The sequence below is a fragment of the Octodon degus genome, unplaced genomic scaffold (assembly GCF_000260255.1).
Source record: "Octodon degus isolate 3935 unplaced genomic scaffold, OctDeg1.0 scaffold00184, whole genome shotgun sequence".
Lineage (NCBI taxonomy): Eukaryota > Metazoa > Chordata > Mammalia > Rodentia > Octodontidae > Octodon > Octodon degus.
The window spans coordinates 462,388-482,360 of NW_004524760.1; the positions used below are offsets into that span (position 1 = coordinate 462,388).

The window sequence follows — 19,973 nt, forward strand, 5'->3', positions numbered from 1 at the left end:
TTTTTTTTCCAGCACTGGGGATTGAACATGGGACCTTGTGCTTGCTAGGCAAGTGCTTATGCCACTGAGCTATATCCCCAGCCCCCACACCCAGTCTTGATTGCTTTCTCAGTGCGACCCAGGGCAGGGCTGACACTGTACACCAGGAATCGAATCATCAAAACCCAGGCCCTGCATCTGCCTAAGCAGGTGCTTTAATCTGCTGAGCTATCTGGCTGGCCCTTAAAGGTCAGGTGAAGTTTTGAGCAAAGGAGATGTTCTGAATAAGGATCAACATCTGCGAAAGAGGCCCTGATTCTGCTCCCTTCACTGTTCCCCACTCGGCTCCCACTCTGGCGTCCTCCTGTATCCTCTCCTAAAGTTCCCTGCCACTTTGAGGCCTAATTTTAACTGAAAACATCTTTTCTTGTCTTTAAAGTTTCCCAAGAAAACTTTTTTCTTTTAAGTTTTTTCTTCAGCTGAGTGTGGTGGCACATGCCTGTAATTCAGGCACTCAAGGCTGAGGCAGGAAAATCATAGGTTTGAACCCAGCCTGAGTAACTTATCAAATTAGTGAGATCCTGTCTCAAAATAAAAAATAAAAAGGGCTAACGATATAGTTCAGTGTAGAAAGTCCCTAGGTTCAGTCCTCAGTACCACAAACAAGCAAACAAGCAAAACCACCTTCAAAAACTCAAGCAGAATAAAGTTTCTACTGTGGAGGTTTCTGCACTTCAGATCTCAGTAATGCCTTTGAAGCTCCCACCTGATCCCGTCTCTTTTCTTTTCTTTTTCTTTTTCTTTTTCTTTTTTTTTTTTTTTTGTGGAACCAGGGATTGAACTCAGGGCCTTGCACTTGCCAGGCAAGTGCTTATTCTACTCAGCTATCTCCCCAGCCCCTGTTTTTTTTTTCCCCCAGTCTCTTTTCTATGATAATTAATCATCTTAAATCTGTTTTTTATTGCTATAACAGAATACCTGAGACTGAGTAATTTATAAAGGAAAGAAAGTTGTTGTTGTTGTTATTATTATTATTATTATTATTTGTGTTTTAGTACAGGGTCTACAGGGTCTCACTACATAGATTGGACTTGTAGTGATCCTCCTATGTTCAGCCTCCCAAGAGCTGGGATTACAGGCGCGTGCCACCATGCTGAGTCTCAATTGCCATCACAGTGCGCCCCGGGGGTGGGGCTGGTACGGCATGCTGGGAATCGAATCCAGGCTGCTGCCTCTGCCTAAGCAGGCGCTTTAGTCTGCTGAGCTATCCAGTCGGCCTCATCAACAATTCAATCACCTCACATACACCCAGGTCCTAACACTGACAGGAAGGCAACTGAATTTCAACCTGAAGTCCAAAAGGGACAAAAGCATGTTTAATTCACTCTTTCCTGGTGGCTGGGGAGATGGCTTAGTGGAATAAGGGCTTCCCGGCCAAGCGCAAGGGCCTGAGTTCAATCCCTGGTTCCACACAAAAAAAAAAAAAAAAAAAAAAATCAATCCACTCTTTCCTAAAGACCTCTTCTAACTTGGAAGCTCAGTGCCTGACTTCTTTCCTCCTGGCTTCTAGCCTGCCTGTCTATCTTTTCTGATCATGGAGCAGGCTTCAGGACTGGGTACTTAGGTGGAGTGAAGAAAACATGGGCTTTGAGGCCTTGCTACCAGGATAGGGCTTAGGCTTCTCCCCTTCTCCACTGTGCCACTTGGGAAGGTCCTGGAATTTTTGTAAGCCTCGTCTGCCATTCAAAAATGTTATTTTAGGGCCAGCCAAATAGTTTAGCAGATTAAAGCACCTGTTTAGGCAGACTCAGGGACAGGGGTTCAATTCCCTGTGTGCCATGCTGGCCCTGCCCCCACAGCACCCTGAGATGGCAATTGAGACTGGGCAGGCATGGTGGCATGTGCCTTTAATCCCAGCGCGTGGGAAGCTGAAAACAGGAGGATCACTACAAGTCTGATCTATGTCATGAGACCCTGTAGACACTGTACTAAAATGCATTAAAAAAATGTTTCAAAGGACCAGTTTGATAGGGTGCTTGTGGAACTCCAAGTGGTAAGTGTTAGATGTCCAGCATATACTCAGAAGAACTCAGTGAGTGTTAGTGGGGGAGTAAAGCCTTTGAATTTAGATCTTTTCATCTTCCTCAAAGTTCTGTCTCCAGTTCCTGGCTTGAGGAGGTGGCTGGTGGGAATGGCCCAGTAAAACCCAGGCCTTTCTGGGCTCAGGTTTCAGGCCTGTCTGCTTTCTGTACCTCCTGTGATGCTTGCTCATGTGGAACAGAGGCCCACAGCATAGTGCAGCTGGCTAGGGTCACAACAGCTCCTGAACCTCGACACCTTTACCAGGGGGTCTGAGCAGTAGGGCACGTGAGGCTGGACTTAAGAGCCAGGGCTGCTGCTTGTCCTTGCAGAGCCCACTGTGGGGTGTCAGGTGGGGATCCAGGTGGAACTGGGGGCTTCCTTGCTGAATGTGGACATTCCACAGCAAAGGCTGTGGCTCCTTTCCTTTCTGCCTTCCCCCTGAGACCTGCTCTCCTTTGGTCCCCAGGCTCCATCTCGGTGAACAGCAGAAGCACACCATTCTTGGCCACCGGGGAGAGTGAGATCTTAGACTTGGAGAGTGAACTGTACCTGGGCGGCCTCCCTGAGGGGGGCCGAGTGGACCTGCCCCTCCCCCCGGAGGTGTGGACAGCAGCGCTTCGGGCTGGCTATGTGGGTTGTGTGCGAGACCTCTTCATAGATGGACGGAGCCGAGACCTTCGGGGGCTGGCCGAGGCACAAGGGGCTGTGGGTGTCGCTCCCTTTTGCTCCCGGGAGACCCTGAAGCAGTGTGTGTCTGCCCCCTGTCGCAATGGGGGCATCTGTCGAGAGGGCTGGAACCGCTTCGTCTGTGACTGCATCGGGACTGGCTTTCTGGGGCGAGTCTGTGAGAGAGGTGAGGCTGGTCTTTCCCCAGGCAGCTCCACTCCTGTTCCCACACTGACCTCAGGGTGACCCCTGCTTTCCATCCCTTGCCCCATTGTCCTCTTCAGAGTGCTCCTTGTAAGCATGTAATCGTTAATGATTCTCTGGTCTTCTCTTTCCCTCCACTGGCTGTTACTTGTCCATCTCCCGTCTAACCCCACTCACGGGGCAGAGGCCACAGTCCTGAGCTACGATGGCTCCATGTATATGAAGATCATGCTGCCCAACGCCATGCACACTGAGGCAGAGGATGTGTCCCTCCGCTTCATGTCCCAGCGGGCCTACGGACTCATGATGGCCACCACCTCCAGGGAGTCTGCCGACACTCTGCGTCTCGAGCTGGACGGGGGGCAGATGAAGCTCACTGTCAACCTTGGTAACCACCCTGTCCTGTGCCTCCTGGCATTTTCCCCAGCCTGCCTCTGAACCACACCCCCCTCTGTCTGGAGAAGCTGGTAGTGGTGGTGCCAGCGAGAGGTGCCTTCAGCAGAGTTTGGAGGTGGGAGGTGACAGCCTGGGCCAGAGCCCTGCAAGCTTTGTCCTTGCCAGGGATGCACAGCCTAGAGTGATAACAATGAAGGGTGAAGACCGAGTGTGGCCACACCTCACAGGCCGCTCCTGTGGAGTCTAGGCAGCATCCCTCCTGCACATGTACACTAATGATCTGGCTCATTCTTGCTTGGTACACACCCCCTTGTCACCCATTCATTGGTTCATTCATTTGGGGAACACTTGTTGATGCCTTACTGGGTCCTCAGCCTGAGTCAGTATAGTGGCAGACACGGGAATGACAATGGCTGGCTTCTGTGTGCAGCTACCCGTAACTGTTCTGTCTAGAAGCTGTCTTTGTGGCAGCACACTGGACACACAGGGACGTGCCATCTTGTCCTTGTCAGCACTGTGTCCTTTCATGGCTGAGTCCTGTAGCTGCCCTGTGGAGATAGCAGATCACAAAGCAGGTGTTGCTGTCCCTGTTTTGCAGACTGTGAAACTCATGTATTGACTCGGCCAATGTTTTAGAGCTAATGAAAGTGGGAGAGGACTTGTCTTAAATCTAGATTTTTGGCCTAAAAATGCAGTGCCTTTACCATCACCTCCCACAGAACTATCAAGAGGGGTGTTGCCATCAGACTGCTGTCTCTGTTCCCACCCATGGGGACAAGCAGGCCTTGGCTCCATGTTACCTGCTAGTCCCCAGGTGTTCATGTGGGACTGTTAGTTAGTTAGTTAGTTTTTTTTTTTTTTTTTTTTTTTTTAGTGGGGGGGGGACTTAGTTTCTTTGTGATTTCATAGTTAGGAAAAATGAGGGCAGTGGGCATACTCACTCGGCTCATATCTATGGGATGTCTTTTAAGTGCTAGGGCCACAACAGTGCGTAAGGGAGCAGTCACCCTTTCAGAACTTCTAGAGCAGGAGACCCCTACTGGGCAGGCTGAGGTCACAGCTGTCACTGGAGATTGGCCTCGAAGCATATGGAAGCAGAGCACCCAAGGACCTACCAAGTAGAAGCTCTAAACCACTAGTATCACTTGGTGTCCCTCAGCCTAGAGGAGAAGTAGGGCCCTTTGGAGCCAATGGGCATCCTGAACTGGAGATAACACAGTGTTGGGTTTTAAAATATTTGGAATCTTATCCTAACCTTGGTCTCCAGGGCATTTCTGAAGCAGGCTTTTGGCCCATTACTTCTCCTTTTGGTCTCTTGACTGCAAGAAGCAGGGGCTGGACATGAGGAGCTCTGCAGGCTGCCAGGGCCTCAGATTGGCTCAAAGGGTCCTTGAATGCCTGCTTGGACTATGATCATAGCTCACATGGGGTAGGCAGTAGCTCTGTAGGGCACAGCAAGCTGGGATATACCTTTTGAGCATACCCTTCAGGGCTGCACAACACTCTAGTATACCTCTAAACTGTCAGGACCCAGTATGTGACTCCATGCTTCTGACTGCCCAGGGCTGGGTACACATACGTGCATTCTCTGTGTGGCTGAACACATGGCTGTGTGCTTGGTGGGCACAGCAGGGGGCCTTTGATCTGCAGGCAAGACAGATACTTTTTGCTTATTTGGACTGTCCTTGAACCCCTGGGAAGAAGCTTAGACATCTTTAGACTAGGCAGGAAGCAGCATCCTTAGACAGGAAAGCTTTTTTTAAAAAAAATTATTTTGATTTGGTACAGGGTCTTGCTACGCAGCTTGGACTTGTGATCCTCCTCTCTCAGCCTCCCCTGCTGGGATTACAGGCGTGTACCACCACACCTAGTTTCAGTGGCTGGCTCCACATGGGGCCAGCATGGCATGCAGCACTGGGGATTGAACCTGGGTCCTTGTGCTTACCAGGCAGGCGCTTAGACTGCTGAGCTATCTCCCCAGCCCAGAAAAGCTCATCTTAGTGGGTTTTTGGCACCCTGTACTCCTGGAATCTACTCTCCCATGGGCATGTTTTTCTGTCTCTGCCACATAAGTTTTCAGAAGCCAGAGAATAAGGTAGTCCTCCTGAAAGACTTGTACTGTTAAGAATAGTCTCCTAGGCTGATAGCCGTCAGAACTGTCTTCCTGTTCCTCTCTCACTGCAGCAGTGCCCCTTGCCCCTGTCCACAGAGATGTATGTGCCAGAGTGCCATCTCTAGTGTAACTGATGCTTGTCAAAGTGAACACTTGGAGAAGATGCATTTGTCTACAGATACTACCTGATCCGCAGGCACAGAGGTGTGGCCACTGTGTAGGCCCTGGAGGCACACATGGCTCCCACCCATCCATTCAGCATGGGCCTGGGATAAGCAGAGCTCTAGGCTGGGGGCCAGAAGATCTGGCATCTAGCTCTGATGTTTTTCACTACTGGGTCAGTCATTTTCCTTCTCTGAATCTTTTCTTCTCTCTGTAAAATGGGGAGAAGAATCCTCACTTGCTTGCTTTCTGTGGTATTTTGGGAACTCAAAAGGAATAATGGGATTGAAGGTGTACAGATACAAAGCACACCGTAGCCCACCCAGTCTTCTCCAAGGAACAGCACACTGGGGGAGGGAGTTGAGCTTGGACCCCAGCCTGGGGACTCATTTCCACATAACACCACTCAGTCAAAACCTCACCCTAGGAACCCCAATCTGATCCCCAACCTGCCTGCTATCCAAGGGCCTTCAGGGACAAGTGACAACACAAAAGCCCGACTCCTGGGTTGGACTTGCTGCTGGGGAACCTGAGATTTGGTCTCTGACCTTGTGGTCCTGTTCTGTAAGGAGGGAGACCAGAGGTGTAGGAGGCGAGCTCCACAGACACTCATGGGAGGAAAGACACTTGGCGTTTAGCCAGAAGAGGGAGCTGAGGCTATCACTGGCTAGATAGTGGGGTGTCTGGGAGTGGCCCCCATCCCCCATCTCCAGAGGTGGGGCCTAGGGACTTGTGGACATGACAGAGCTAAAAAATGTCCTGCTGCAGCTGCGGTCTGGTGGTGCAGGCCTGTAATCCCAGCACTCTGGGAGCCTGAGGCAGAGTGACTACAAGCTTGAGCCCACCAAGGGCAATTTTAGTGACTGCCTGAAAAATAAAATTTAAAAATGTCCTGGATATGGTGGTGTACACCTGGACATGGTGGTATGCACCTGTAATCCCAGCACTAAGAAAGCTGAGGCAGGAGGATAGCTGTGAGTTCAAGGCCAGCCTGTACTATATAACAAGAGCCTGTCTCAAAAAAAAAAAAAAAAAAAAAAGAGAGAGAGAGAGAGAGGGAGTGGGATGGTGCTGGGGCCCTGGGTTCACTTTCTAGTACTGGGGAAAACAATAAAAAAGCCCATGAGTTCCAAATTTGGCTTCATATCTCAGTCCCTAACCTCAATGACTGTAGATACTGAACAGGTTCCCTGAACTGTCTGCAGCCTCTGAGTGGAGCAGGTGGTCTCTGTCCCTAGAGGGTGGTACTGTCTCTCTCTTTTTTTTTTCTTGTCTTTTTTTTTTTTTGACCTGTCCTGGTGTGGTCTGTGTCCCTGCCTTCCTCCCTAGGTCTGCCTTTGGGGCCTGTGCCAGCCTGTCACTTATTTTTCCTTCCTGGAGTTGTTCTCTATCAGATATGACGATGCATCCTAGCTGTCCTTGTATGGCTGACATGAGGACATAGTCTGAGCTCTAAGGGGTCTCCTTTGTTGCCCCCATGTACATGACCCTCTTTTTAAATATATTTAAAATTTTTTATTAGTACATGTTTACAGCACATGATTACATTTGTCATGGGGAGTTGGCACATGTACATGATGTGTCTTAATTCCTTTTATGTCCCCTTCCTCTCCCTTTTGTCCTGCCCCCTTGTCTTGATGGGTCAGTATCAGGAGGTCTGTGGCTTGGAGGTGGCCATTTTGGTTATTGGCTGTGCTTCCTTAGGGTTACCTACCCTCCTGAAATCATCTCTTGTTCTAAGTTCCCACTGGTTCGGCCCTGTTGAGCCACACAGAGCAAGTCTAACTCTGGTTTGCATCTTAAGTCAGGCTAAATACACATTCCATCCCAACACCCTTTCATCTCTGGAGCTGGGGGAGGGCCAGTACCATCCCACCAGGGGATGGCCAGTAGTTGCTGAGCCCCTTCAAGTGACCACTGCCGGAGAGCTGGCTTTGCACGGGGGCTGCCCTAGTAGTGTATGCTGCCATTCTCTGATGTCACACCTGAGAGGTGGCCTCTTGAGGCTCTCCTTTCATGGAGCTGTGGGCTCACTGTTGCCAAGCCTTGAGGCCCCAAGTGGTATGGGCACAGGCAGTCATGTTGTTTTCTTACATTCTTTTTTACATGGGTTGCTGTTGCATCACACATTCATACTGCTGCCCTGGTCTCTATGCAGCCAGGGCCTTGGTGGGCCCTATAGGCCAGTCATGTCCATCCATTCCCTGCTCTCAAGGCACAAGCAGTCCCCCCTGATTAGTGGGAGACTGGTCACTGTGTCCTGAACTGTGCTTGGGTAAGTGTGTGCATCGGAGGAGCCACCTGCTCCAGCTTGCTCCCTGTCCCTGCCTTCGCTCCCCTGAGTGGTCATCACCGCTGTGAACTGAAGAGCAGGCTTCTGAGGGTAGAGTCATTGCAGGGTGGGCTGCAGCTGCCACTTCTCTGGATAGATGGGTTCTCCAATCCTGGCATTCCCCTGCTGGGGAGGGGTAAGAATCAAGTTCCTCTCTGACCTGACCTTCCAGCCCCCTTTTTTTTCTTTTTTGGACCCTTCATTGGTGAAGACTCTGCTGGCCCCAAGAGAGCCCCCGGGACCTGACTCCAGTGCCTAGCACCTTTTTACCCTGACCCTGATATCCCATCCCTTCCCTGATCAAGGCCTCTTCTTCCCTTGTGTGTGTGTGTTTTTTTTTTTAAAGACTCTATGTACATGCCTTTGGTTTCACTTCCTCTTGCTGTGACTTCTCACTTCTGTGTTTGCCCTCTGACCTTCCTCTACTTCTCCATTGGTGCTAGGCTGAGGTTTAAGGTCCCGGCTGCTCCCCCCACTCTTCTGCTGCGGTTGACAACGCGTGTGGAGCTCAGCTGTACTGCCTGAGGGGGCCCATAACCTCCAGAGCTGTAGGGTGTCTGTTTACCTCCACTGCAGGAACCTTCAGGGGCTCAGGGGATGCCAAGTGCATCCTGGGTTATGGGGTCTATGGGTGGAGCCTGTGTTTGCAGGAGCCCAGGATATTGCTGTTAACTGAGGACTGGAGACTAGTCCCTCCCTGAAAGGAAAGGGCCATCCCAGGGCACACCTGTCACCAGCTCCCTGTTCAGGATCCTCTTCCAAACCCAAAGCTCATAGGAAAGGAAGCCAAGGCTCAGAGAAAGGCCCTGGCACTCAGTCACACAGCGAGTCAAAGTTAGGACTGATACAGGACCAGGCTTTTCTGCTTCACAGTGCAGCTGCAGCAGCTGACTCCCTCAGGTGGGGCCTTGTGAAGCAGTGTAGGCACCCTAAGGGCTAGAAACTCCTAGGTCTCAAAACCTAGTGCCCTATTCCATCTGCGAGGCTGGCTCATTTCTCACTTGTGCATAATGTTCTAGCTCAGGAATGAGCCTCTGGGCTACAGACTGTAAAGACACGGCCTTCCTGATCACAATGGTCACCTCCAGCCTTGAAGTTGGGGATAGCAGTGCCAGGATGATGTAGGGGCAGAAGTTGGAACATATAGACCCTCTTTGTGTCCTAGAAGAAGGCATATTTTGGAGGGCTCAGTATCCCCATGTAAGAAGCCTTAACCCCTCTCAGAAAAAGATAAAGTGCCTGTTTAGGCAAGTGTAGGGACCGGGGCTCAATCCCCGGCACCACATGCCCCTCTGGCCCCGCCCCTACTCAGTGTGCTGGCACATGCCTGTAATCCCAGTGGTGAGGAGGCTGAAAACAGGAGTATCACTACAAGTCGGAGCTGCATAGTGAGACCCTGTACCAAATACATTAAGAAAAAAAGAGGGGAGAGGCTAGGGAGATAGCTCAGTTGAACAAGCACTTGCCTGGCAAGTGCAAGGGCCTGAGTTCAATCCCCGGTTCCGCAAAAAAAAAAAAAAAAAAAAAAAAAAAAAAAAAAAAAAAAGAAAGAAAAGAAAGAAAGAAAAAAAGATGAAATGTTTGTTTAGGTGGAAGCCTCCCCAACTCTAGGGGCAGCCCTGCATCCCCTAGGATAAGGAGGGATAGGAGAAAGGTTCCTGTAAGGGTGGTGTCAGCCCCTGGGACTTTGGAGGGTGTATGGCCTCAGGAAGGGGGCTCTGGGGCAGACTCCTCCATTGAGCTCAGAGAATAAGGAGTGACATGTCACAACCAGACTCGGAGCAAGGAGTCGCACCAGAGAGGGGATGTGAGGATTCTGGCCCTCCCACCCATCTCCATAGAGACGGGGAGATGTGGGGTTGGTCAAGCCCTCCGCCCCTGGTGACCCCCCCACCCCTGTACGACTGGGATTCCTAAGGTGCCCGTCTCCCTCAGACACAAGAGGCTTGTGCCCCTCTAAGAAGGGGGACACAAATCCTCTTCCCATCACCTTACCTCCCAACTCTGGGGAGGATTGGAACCCTCTTGGGGGCAGGAGGGACAGTGGTCCAACTGAGGAAGGGGCGAGGGCACCTGGGCACGCGTGGTCCCCGGAAAGTGGCCCTGGGGGGAAGAAGCCCTGCCCGCAGATACCCCTCCCTGTGAAGGATGTAAAAAAAAAAAAAAAAAAAAAAACAAAAAAACTTGTTCTGCCTTTTTGTCTCCCCTCCCCCTCCGCCCGCCCCATGGCCCCCCCAGACTGCCTGCGCGTCGGCTGCGCACCCAGTAAGTGGCTTCCCTCTTCTTCTGCAGAGACCTAAAGGGACTGGGATGCTGGACTCTGGGATTTGTGGGGGGCATTGAGGGTGGGGGAGGACTAGAGGGATTTTGGGGGGTGCAGAATGAACAGGATGAAGCAGAAATGGAGCCTTGGCAGAGGGCCTGTGGTTAGGTTGCTCATTCGTTTGTGGGAAAGGGAAGACCAGGAAACCTTGTCGCCCAAGTCAGCAGGAGGGCAAGGAAGAGGTGGACATGAACGAGCTGGGTGACAGCTGGGAACACCACCATTCTAGCGCAGGAGGTAGTTTGAGGGGCTGGGAATATACTGCTGCATATCCAACAGTGGCCACAAGGGGGTAGGCGAGGCATGCAGGAAAGAAGATGCGTTCAGGAGAGGGGCGTGTGTACGCCCCTAAAGTTCGGCCCTCTGCTGCTCCTGTTTGCTTCTGACCAGTTCCTGCGGACTGCGGGCTCTTTCAAAGGTTCCTGTGAGGGTTGTAGAGAGAAAGCCAGTTGAAAGGAGCCTGGGCCTGCCCGTATATGGCTGGGTGGGGAGGCTTGGCCTCTTTCTGTATGGCATGCCCTGAGATGAGGTGACCTGAGGCAGTATGAAAACTTGGAAAGCAGTGGTAGAGAAATCGTGACCAGTGACTGGGGGCCCGTGTGTGTGTGTGTGTGTGTGTGTGTGTGTGTGTGTGTGTGTGTGGGTCTGGCATGGTGTGTGCACACTGGAGGCCCTTTAATACCAGCACCCTCAGCCCCATCAGGGGCTCAGGTATGACCTGGGAGTCCTGCAAAGTTTAGCAACATTTGAAAGATAAGTATATTTGATTTTAGACTCTGGAGATAGATAATCCCAATCATGAATAACTGATCAGAATTCCTAAAATACAGAACATTCCCTCTGGCTGTCCCAGTTCTTTATGAACTGTGAGGGTGGTTGCATGGCCCGGAGGTAGGCATGCATGTGCAGAAACCACATTGGGTCCCCAGAAGATGGGGATGGTAGGTGTTTGGGTGGAGGGTGAAGTTGTGGGAGCTCCTGGGACATTGCAGGTCCTTGGCAGTCTGGTGAAGTGTGTTGGTTGTAGGTGTGTCTGTGTACAGGACCACAGGGTACAACTTCATGGGCTCTATTCACAGCACATTCTGTATGAAAGCTACCTCTGTATCCACATAAAGTGGCAGTCTGCAGGTCATCTGGGTTTGTGAGAAAACCGCATGCACTCTGGGGGCTGTGAATGTTTGTCCTTGTGTTCACACGTGTGGGTGGCGCTACCAAGGGTCTGGAGTGGAGCATGAAGCTGTCTTAGGGCATGTGTAGGTTCATGCTCATCCCCCTTCCCCCCTTGGTGCTGCAGGTAAAGGCCCTGAGACACTCTTTGCAGGCCACAAGCTTAATGACAATGAGTGGCACACAGTGAGAGTGGTACGTCGTGGCAAGAGCCTGCAGTTATCTGTGGATAATGTGACCGTGGAGGGTAGGTAGTCTGGGCTGAGGGTGGCGGACACAGTTCTAGTGATCTGCACTTGGTTCTTGGTGACCACTGCCTTGTCTACTGTTTCTAGAGAATCATTCTAGTGAGCTACCTCTGCTCTTTTCTCCTTGGGGTGGTATTTTATGGGGACCTGAAACCTTGGGATCATCATGTCAGTTCCCTGCAGGCTGCATTTCCCCAGAAGCCTGTTAGCCCTCCAGTGATGAGTTCCACAACTCCTGGAGCTGGGCTAGCCCAGGGCATCTCTACTGAGTGTGTGGCTTCTTGTGAAGGGAATGTTCCTGGGAATCTGAGGCCCTACCCCAGAAATGATCCCATGACCTGTGCTCCATAACCAGCCTCTTCATCTCAGTCTCCTGTCCCAAGCAGGACAGATGGCAGGAGCCCACACACGGCTGGAGTTCCACAACATTGAGACGGGCATCATGACAGAGCGGCGGTTTATCTCCGTGGTGCCCTCCAACTTCATTGGGCACCTGAGTGGGCTGGTGTTCAACGGCCAGCCCTACATGGACCAATGCAAAGATGGTGACATCACCTACTGTGAGCTCAATGCTCGCTTTGGCCTTCGCGCCATTGTGGCTGATCCTGTCACGTTCAAGAGCCGAAGCAGCTACCTGGCACTTGCCACACTCCAAGCCTATGCCTCCATGCACCTGTTCTTCCAGTTCAAGACCACGGCCCCCGACGGGCTTCTGCTGTTCAACTCAGGCAACGGCAATGACTTCATTGTCATCGAGCTGGTCAAGGGGTGAGGGGCCGGGCATTGCAGCACTACCAGTGAAGTGACCCCTTCCCCTTGCTGACCCAGATACAGCTCCCCTGACCACTAGGCATATCCACTGCCCAAAACCCAGGTCAAGGCTAGGTCTCTAACTACCAGCAGGTTCCCTCCTCAGCCAAGATGGACCAGAAGCATGCCCTTCCAGGCTGTGGACTCTCCAGCTGCTGCCTTGCCAGTGCTTCCATCTTGCCACCCTTTTCTGTCCAGCGTCTCCTACAGGCGGCATTCACCTTGGGCCCCCCCCTTTTTTTTGCCTTGGAAGATCCCATCCCAGAGTAGTTCAGTTCTGGCTTCTAGGGGAACCTATTGGTCCACAAACCTCTCCTCGCCTCCAGCTTCTCTTCTGAGCCTGTCACAGGAGCCAACTCCTTGGTGGCCTTCTTTCTCCGTATCTTTCCTGAGACAGGACCTCATACCATAGCCCTCCTGTCATTGGTTTGGTTCCTGCCTAGAGCATCTCCCCTCAATCCCATCTCCCCATGGTTCCTAGGCCCCCTGCAGTTGTAGCTCTTCTTTCCTTACCTTCCCAGCATTCCCCACCCTGACCCAGTGTCTCCTCCCTACTGTGGGGCAGGTACATCCACTACGTGTTTGACCTGGGGAATGGCCCGTCCTTGATGAAGGGGAACTCAGACAAACCAGTCAATGACAACCAGTGGCACAACGTGGTGGTGTCCAGGGACCCAGGCAACGTGCACACGCTCAAGATTGACTCCCGCACTGTCACGCAGCACTCCAATGGCGCCCGAAACCTCGATCTCAAAGGTGGGGCTGGGGCCTCTGGAGAAGGCCTGGCCCTGGCCCAGATACCCCATCATCCCAGCAAGACCAGTCCTTCCTATGATGCTTCCTTTGGGTCCACCCCTTCCCCTTGGCCCTAGTTCTGTCTCTCATTCCCATTCCCCATATGGCTAGCTGACAGTTTCCTGTCAAAGTCCTGCTCAGCCCTTCTGTGAGTTCACCTCTCAAAACAAAACACAGGTGGCAGTGTGTGTCTCGTGGGGTGGTTGGTGGCTTTTGATTTTAGTGCTAGGCCTTTCAAGGAACTCTTTGGCCCCTTAAGGTGGCGAAGCCTCAGTGTTGCTCTGGTTGCGGTAGAGGAGGGGCCAAAAGAGCAGCAGGATCTGGGCTACTCTGATGCACTGCAGCATTGGCTGCCTCACTCTGGGTCACATCTGGGTCCCCTATTCTGCAGTGGGCATCACCTTTTCCCAGAATGGGTGGTTGAGAGAGCAGGAAGAGTAGGCTGGACATTGGGATGGGAGAAATGAGACCTATGGCTGCTCCTTAGTCCACTGGTATCTGTGTACCAACAGCCTCAGCCCCATAGGAACTCCTGGGTGTCCATGGTACCAAAACTGTCAGAGGTTGGGGAGGGTCCTAAACAAACAAACAAACAAACAAACAAACCCCAAAAACACCAGTGAATTTAATCCCATCAGTTAGACCTGAGATCTGCACATTCTCCTAGCTTGGTGCTGAAAATTTTCCCTGCTCCCAGTAGAGGGCGGTGTGTCACAGGGAATCCAGAGTGGCAGCAAACCCAGGGGCTACCACAGGTCTTGGGATGCATTAATAAGCCCTTGGCCAAGACAGCAGGTTGACCAGCTTGCTGGCTGAAGCCCTCGAGGCTCTGCTGTATGCTGTCCAAGGCTTCCAGGGACTCATGTGCCAAGCAGGAGACCAGATGTCCCTGAGGAGATGATCTTTGTGCTCCAGTTACTAGGGGAAGGGCACAAGCCTTAGAACTTGCTAGGAGAGCATTGAAAGAGGCCTGAAAGCGTTCTGGAATGGGAGATTTGGGGAGTGAGGGAGCGGGGGTGGAGGGGTTGGGGCTGCACATATACGAAAGGCCCTGATTATAGGCCGGAACTAGAACCAAACATGTGGGAGAGAGCACAGAGCAGGTTCCTCCAGCTGTCCCTCCCCTCCCCTAGTCATTTGGGCTTCTCTGGGAGCAGAGTAGACAGATGGCAAAGTGGAGAAGGAAGTAGGAAGAGGTGGGGGTGGGGATCTACAGGTCACTGCTGTATCTCTTTGGGGTTACCATGAGTCTCCCAGAGGGCTGGGAAGATCTGAAAGCAGGATGCCATTGTCCTGGAAAGTGAATGAGGGCCAAGATGCTTGGGTGGTGACCTGGTTCCCTTTTCAGGGGAGTTGTACATTGGCGGCCTGAGCAAGAATATGTTCAGCAACCTGCCCAAGCTGGTGGCCTCCCGGGATGGCTTTCAGGGCTGCCTGGCCTCTGTGGACCTGAATGGGCGCCTCCCAGACCTCCTCGCAGATGCCCTGCATCGCATCGGGCAGGTGGAGAGGGGCTGTGACGGTGAGTGTAGAAGGTATCAAGGGGTGTGACTGCTGACCGTATAGAGAGGCCAGCTGCAAAGGCAGGCTGGAGCTGGCAGCCTGTAGTCAGCACTGTGACTTCTTTTCAGGCCTTGAGGGAGCTTATCCCCAGAGCTCTGGGCCAGGGTATAGGAGAATGAAGGGTCACTTGACCCCTGTCACCACCTGCCCTAGCTCCTTATCACACAGTGCAAGGCCAAGCCAAATCTGCCATTCCCATTCCGTGTTGGAAGCAGTATCTGAAGTTTCCCCACCTGGGAGAGGAGGGTGCTTGGCTGAGCATGGGGTGTATTCCTTTCTCCTGCCCCTTCCAGGCCCCAGCACCACCTGCACCGAAGAGTCCTGTGCCAACCAGGGCGTCTGCCTGCAACAGTGGGATGGATTCACCTGTGATTGCACCATGACTTCCTATGGAGGCCCTGTCTGCAATGACCGTGAGTGTCTGGGGGTGGGGCAGCCAGGCTCATCCCCAGCCGCAGGGAAGGTCTCAGAGCCCAAGATTTGTGCTGCTTGCTAGCTTCTCATTCCTTGCCCCAGGATCCCAAAGGAGCTGTAGGCGAGCCTTCCTCTGAGATTGTGCAGATGGCTGTGGCCTGAATCTCTGGGCCTCTATTGATAGATGGCCTTGCCTCCTCATTCTGAGCTAGTAGGACAGCTGGATTCCCTGGACATGGGCCCTGCTAGACTCTCTTCCCCCAAGAATCCCAGCTGAAGGTTGTCCCTTTGAGCCACAAGGATACTCCCCTGTGTTCTCCCTTGGCTCTTCTCCCTGCCTGCCAACTTGTATATCATTTGAGTCCCTCTCCAGAAAGCATGGCCTCAGCATGGCCTTTCTAGTCCCTAGTGGTTCGTGGTCAACTGCTGGAAAAAGCTTGACTGAGGGAAGGCAGGTGGGTCAGGCCCAGGAAAGATAGCCTTCCACTGGGGGACATGGGGCTTTGGAGTGTCCTTCAGATGACTGAGCTGAGAGTAGGGATTTGAATGGAACATGGGCTTGAGAGTTCTAGGGGACCCTGCTGAGAGACCAAGCAGAAAACACACATACAAGGTCTTTTCTGCCTTACAAATACAGAAGTGAGGCCTGGAAAGGGAAAGTGGATGTCTGGGGGTATCAGTAGCGGATCTGGGTAAGAGCTGGAGTCAGTGCTCTTGATTCTATTCCATGCTGCTGGCCCTTCACTTGAGCCCTGCATTTCTTACTTTGGAAATCTGTTGGTTCCAGGAATTGGGGCTTTTGGCTGGTTGTTGATTTTTCCTTCTCCTTTGAAAAAATGTCCTTCTCATCACCCTCCCCACTTTTCTGCCAGCCCTTGGGTTTCATCACACCCCACTCTGTCCCCCAGGACTGTCCTCATCTGACCTGATGATCTTTGTGCCTTTCAAAGCCTCCCTGACAGCCACCTCAGGGACTGTTCCGGCCTGGCTGCCAGAGCATGGGTGAGGCTGTGGTTGGGCTTCTTCCCACCAGGTGGTTCAACTTGGCACAGATCTGAAGGAGATGGTAACTTTGTTGCTTGATAGGAACACTCCCTGCTAATGGTTTGGTGGCCCTCACAAAGGATTTTCCATTTGATTCTTGGAGAAGACCATCTTTCCTGTTTACCTGAGGAGGAAACCAAGTCTCAAGCAAGTTATAGGGGCTTGGTGATAGAGCTCAGCTGGAACCTGTGTCCCCAGGCTCTGATTGTTAACCCTGCAATTACTGAATTCTGAGGTGGTGGTGGTGGTATCCATGGTGGTATTTCTTGCCTGCAGCAGAGGGATTTTGGTTTAAGAAGCACAACGTCCACAGTCACTACTTTGCATATAGGGGAGGCTTCTGTGAAAGGAGATGGGGAGGGGCTTCTGGGGCTCTTACTTGCAGGGGTGGGAAGAGCAACTTCTTTGGGTGGTGGGAGGGAGGGAGAGTTGGGGTTGCAGAGCAGGGTCCATTTTGGGAAATGTCACATCCCCGAGCTCTGGTCTGCATGTCTGCAGTGGTGTAGCCTGAGCCAAATGATGGAACTAAAGATAAGGTGGGTGTACCTCGGGACCCTCTGAGATCCTGTGGTTGGAGTTCCCACTAGGGCATGTCTCCTGAGGCTGCTCCTGTCCGCTTTTTCATGCCCTCTCTGTGACTCGTCTTCTTGGGGCTTCTGTGTGCGCAAGGTCAAACAGAAGCCCAGGCCAGAGATACAGCTACTGGGAGAGCCCTGGGAGCACAGAAGAATCTGGGCCTGAGGAGAGGGAGGAGGGAGGTGAGGCCAAAGCAGACAGGCAGAGGGTCCTGCTGGGGTATGACATTGTTTGATGGGAGATGCAGGAGGAGGAGGAGGAGGAGGAGGAAGAGAAGAAGAAGGAGGGGGAAGAAACTTCAACCTTCAGGACATACTTTACTCTCATTGCCTTGGTTTCTCCACCTGTGACTACCACCGGAAGTGGTAAAGGGACTTTTGTTTTCCTCTAAGGCTCAGGAGTCTGCTCTGGGAAGATGGGAGAGAAAAATCAGATGAAGAGAATCCTTCTCTGATGAGGGAGAGGAAAGGGGAGAGAAAGCAGAGGAGACACTGAAGGGGGGTGGTGCTGGGGGCACTTCCTCACCTGAAGCCCTTGGGCTTTACTGTCTGACTGTCTCCTGCCTCTCCAGGAGGTCAGTGCCTCTCCCTCTCTGCCTGTCTCTGCTCATCTCTGCAGCCTCTATTGATCTCCTGAACACCTCTGTCTCTCTCTCCTGTTTTACCCCCAGCATCACGCCCTCCGACTTCAGTTCCCACTCACCAATATTGATTGGCCTCTAGGCGGTTTCCCTTCCTCTCTTCTTGCCACTGACTCCTCCCTCCCTCCCTCTGGGGCCATAAATTTTCTGCCTGCTCAGAACCTTGTCAGTCTATATTCCAGGACTAGAGGCACAAGAATGGGATAGAGAGAGCAGGGTGGCGCAGCTTCTGGCAGGCCTAGCCTACCGTCTTTTATGGGGACACACATCATCCTAAAGCCCCTCTTGGGTGCCTCTGAGGACACTTTCTTCACTTTTGAAGGGCTGGGGACCATACTGGCTCCTAACATCCAGCAAGGGTAGAAGGGTGGCAGCCGCGATAGGGAGCTGACCCGGGTACTGACTGCACCCAGCTGTGAGGGGCAGCGCACAGGACTCCCTGGGACAGTTCTGTTCCCAAATGGAATTCAGGATCAGTGAGCAGAAGCCCACTCTCTTCCCCTCCCCTCTGTCTTTCTGTCAGCTCTCCCTGTTCTTCCCTTCCCTCTCTCCCTTCCACCACTGCTCCATTGTTGATCAGCTCCCTCCCAGAGTCCCCTCCACTGCCCCCTCTTTCCTCCTGTATTTCTGCCTCCTTCCCCACCGCACCCTCTGTCCTGTCCACGCAGTCTGATATGGGTGGGCGTGGAGGCGGCATCCAGATGGAAGGAAGGCAGGCTGCTTGCACTTAGCTCTGGGGTCATGATACATGCCTCTGAGGGACCTCAAAATTTACAGTGGCAGATCTCAGGTTGAGAAGGACACCCTGAAGGAGAATTGACTTCCTTAGCTGGACAGGAATGACCCAGGGAAGGCTTTGTCCTAAATGGAACACCTGGGATAGGTGTCTGGAATCCTGGTATAGGGAGAGGGTAAGGCTGGGGGAAGGGCAGCAAGAAAGGAGAGGACAGATTGGAGGGCTGCCGAGGCTCTTGGGCGGGGCGGGGCCAGGCGGGTGTGTGTGTGTGTGTGTGTGTGTGTGTGTGTGTGTGTTTGTGTGCGCTCAGATGGGGAAGAGAGAGTCTGTGTGTGTGGCAGTGTCTCACCCTTGAGTCCCTGTAGGGTTCTGGGTACAATGTACGGATATGGGTGACCCTGCTCTGGCAGTTGAGCTTTAGGATGTGTGTGTGTGGTGTGTGCGTTGGCTGTTCACTGCCCATGATCCAACACACCTATGTGCGTGCATGTGTGCCCCTGCGAGCGTGTGTACCCGCCCCGCCGAGAGTGCTCCGGTGTGCCAGCGGTTTAGAGCACATGTGTGCATCTCAGTGCCTGAGCTGTGTTGCCTGCCCACACTCGGGGCCTGTATGGACATGGGTGTCTCCAAATGAAGCCTGTCTCTGTCCCAGAGTGCACGTGTATTCTAAGGGGCGCGTGGAGAGGTGGCTGTGGCCACATCTCTGCACTGGATCATCGAGCACTACTGGGGCTCATCCAGGTGTGTGAGGGGGGAAAGAAGAGAACGGCCTCTAGCAGCCTCAGTCCTGTTCAATTATTCAGCAGGGCCCCTTCTTCAGGAGGGAGGGAGGAGGGGAGGGCAGGAGAGAGGGAAGGGAGGGGGAGGGGCGGCGAGGGGGAGGGGCGCGGGTGGGGAGCGCGCCTGGACCGGAGGCAGGAGGCGCGCGCGCCGAGGAGAGGCGAGCGCAGAGCGGGCTAGCCGGGTGCCGCGCCGCGGAGCTGCCCAGCGCCGCCCGCAGATCCGGAGCCACTCGGTCCCTGCGCCCTGCCCCCTCCTCCCGCGCTCTCCTCCCCTCCCGCCTTCCCCTTTTCCCTCCCTCCTCTCCTTTCCAGCCCTCTCTGCCTCTGCTGCAACACTCCGCTGCCTCCATCTCTCTGCCGGAATCTCGCAGGCTCGCGCCTCTCGGGCTCAGCCTCGCTCCCCTCTCCTCTCCCTTCATCCCCCCTCACCCGGATTTGCTTCCCTTCCCCCTCCTGCCCCCGCCCCCTGGCCGCTCCTTCCTTCCTCGGCCTCCGTCGGCCTCGCGCTCCCGGGGAGCCCGGCCTCCGTCCCTCTTCCTCCTCCAGCCCGCAGCCCCCCTCCCGCCCCGCTCGCTTTTCCGCAGGATTCCCCGCTCTCCCCATCTCCGCCCGACACCATGCCCCCTCCCCCGGGGTTCTGACGGCCCTCTGCGCCGCGCGGACCCGCCGGCATGCGGGGGGACCCCTAGCTCCTCGCGATGGACCCAGGCGTCCTGGACCTCGGCGTCGCCGCCCCGCGGACTTCGGATTCCCCGGCGGGATCCAGTTGATTTCGTTGGCTCGGGACTGAGGCTGGGGCCCTGATTTTCCTTCTCTTCACCTCTACCCCCCTCCCCGAGCTCGGAGCCGGAGGGGGGCTTCGTGGGGCTGCGCCGCCCCGCGTCCCCGCCCCTGGCCATGGGGTTGTGAGGCGGCCGCCCCCGGGCCGAGATGCCCCC

General features: G+C 53.6%; 1 protein-coding gene across 13 annotated transcripts in view; it reads left to right on the top strand.

Annotated features, from left to right (window-relative positions):
• Nrxn2 (neurexin 2) overlaps positions 1-19,973 on the top strand; it is a 112,150-nt gene that overhangs the window by 55,696 nt on the left and 36,481 nt on the right. For 8 of the 13 annotated variants that reach the window (XM_004643751.2, XM_004643749.3, XM_023703905.1 and 5 more), the window contains 8 exons: positions 2,528-2,914; positions 3,116-3,319; positions 10,173-10,199; positions 11,555-11,674; positions 12,062-12,443; positions 13,051-13,241; positions 14,629-14,802; positions 15,137-15,256. In XM_004643751.2, the coding sequence (XP_004643808.1) occupies positions 2,528-2,914; positions 3,116-3,319; positions 10,173-10,199; positions 11,555-11,674; positions 12,062-12,443; positions 13,051-13,241; positions 14,629-14,802; positions 15,137-15,256 (1,605 nt within the window). The remainder of the gene's footprint in view (positions 1-2,527; positions 2,915-3,115; positions 3,320-10,172; positions 10,200-11,554; positions 11,675-12,061; positions 12,444-13,050; positions 13,242-14,628; positions 14,803-15,136; positions 15,257-19,973) is intronic. The other 5 variants (XM_023703902.1, XM_023703906.1, XM_023703904.1 and 2 more) reach the window with 1 other exon arrangement.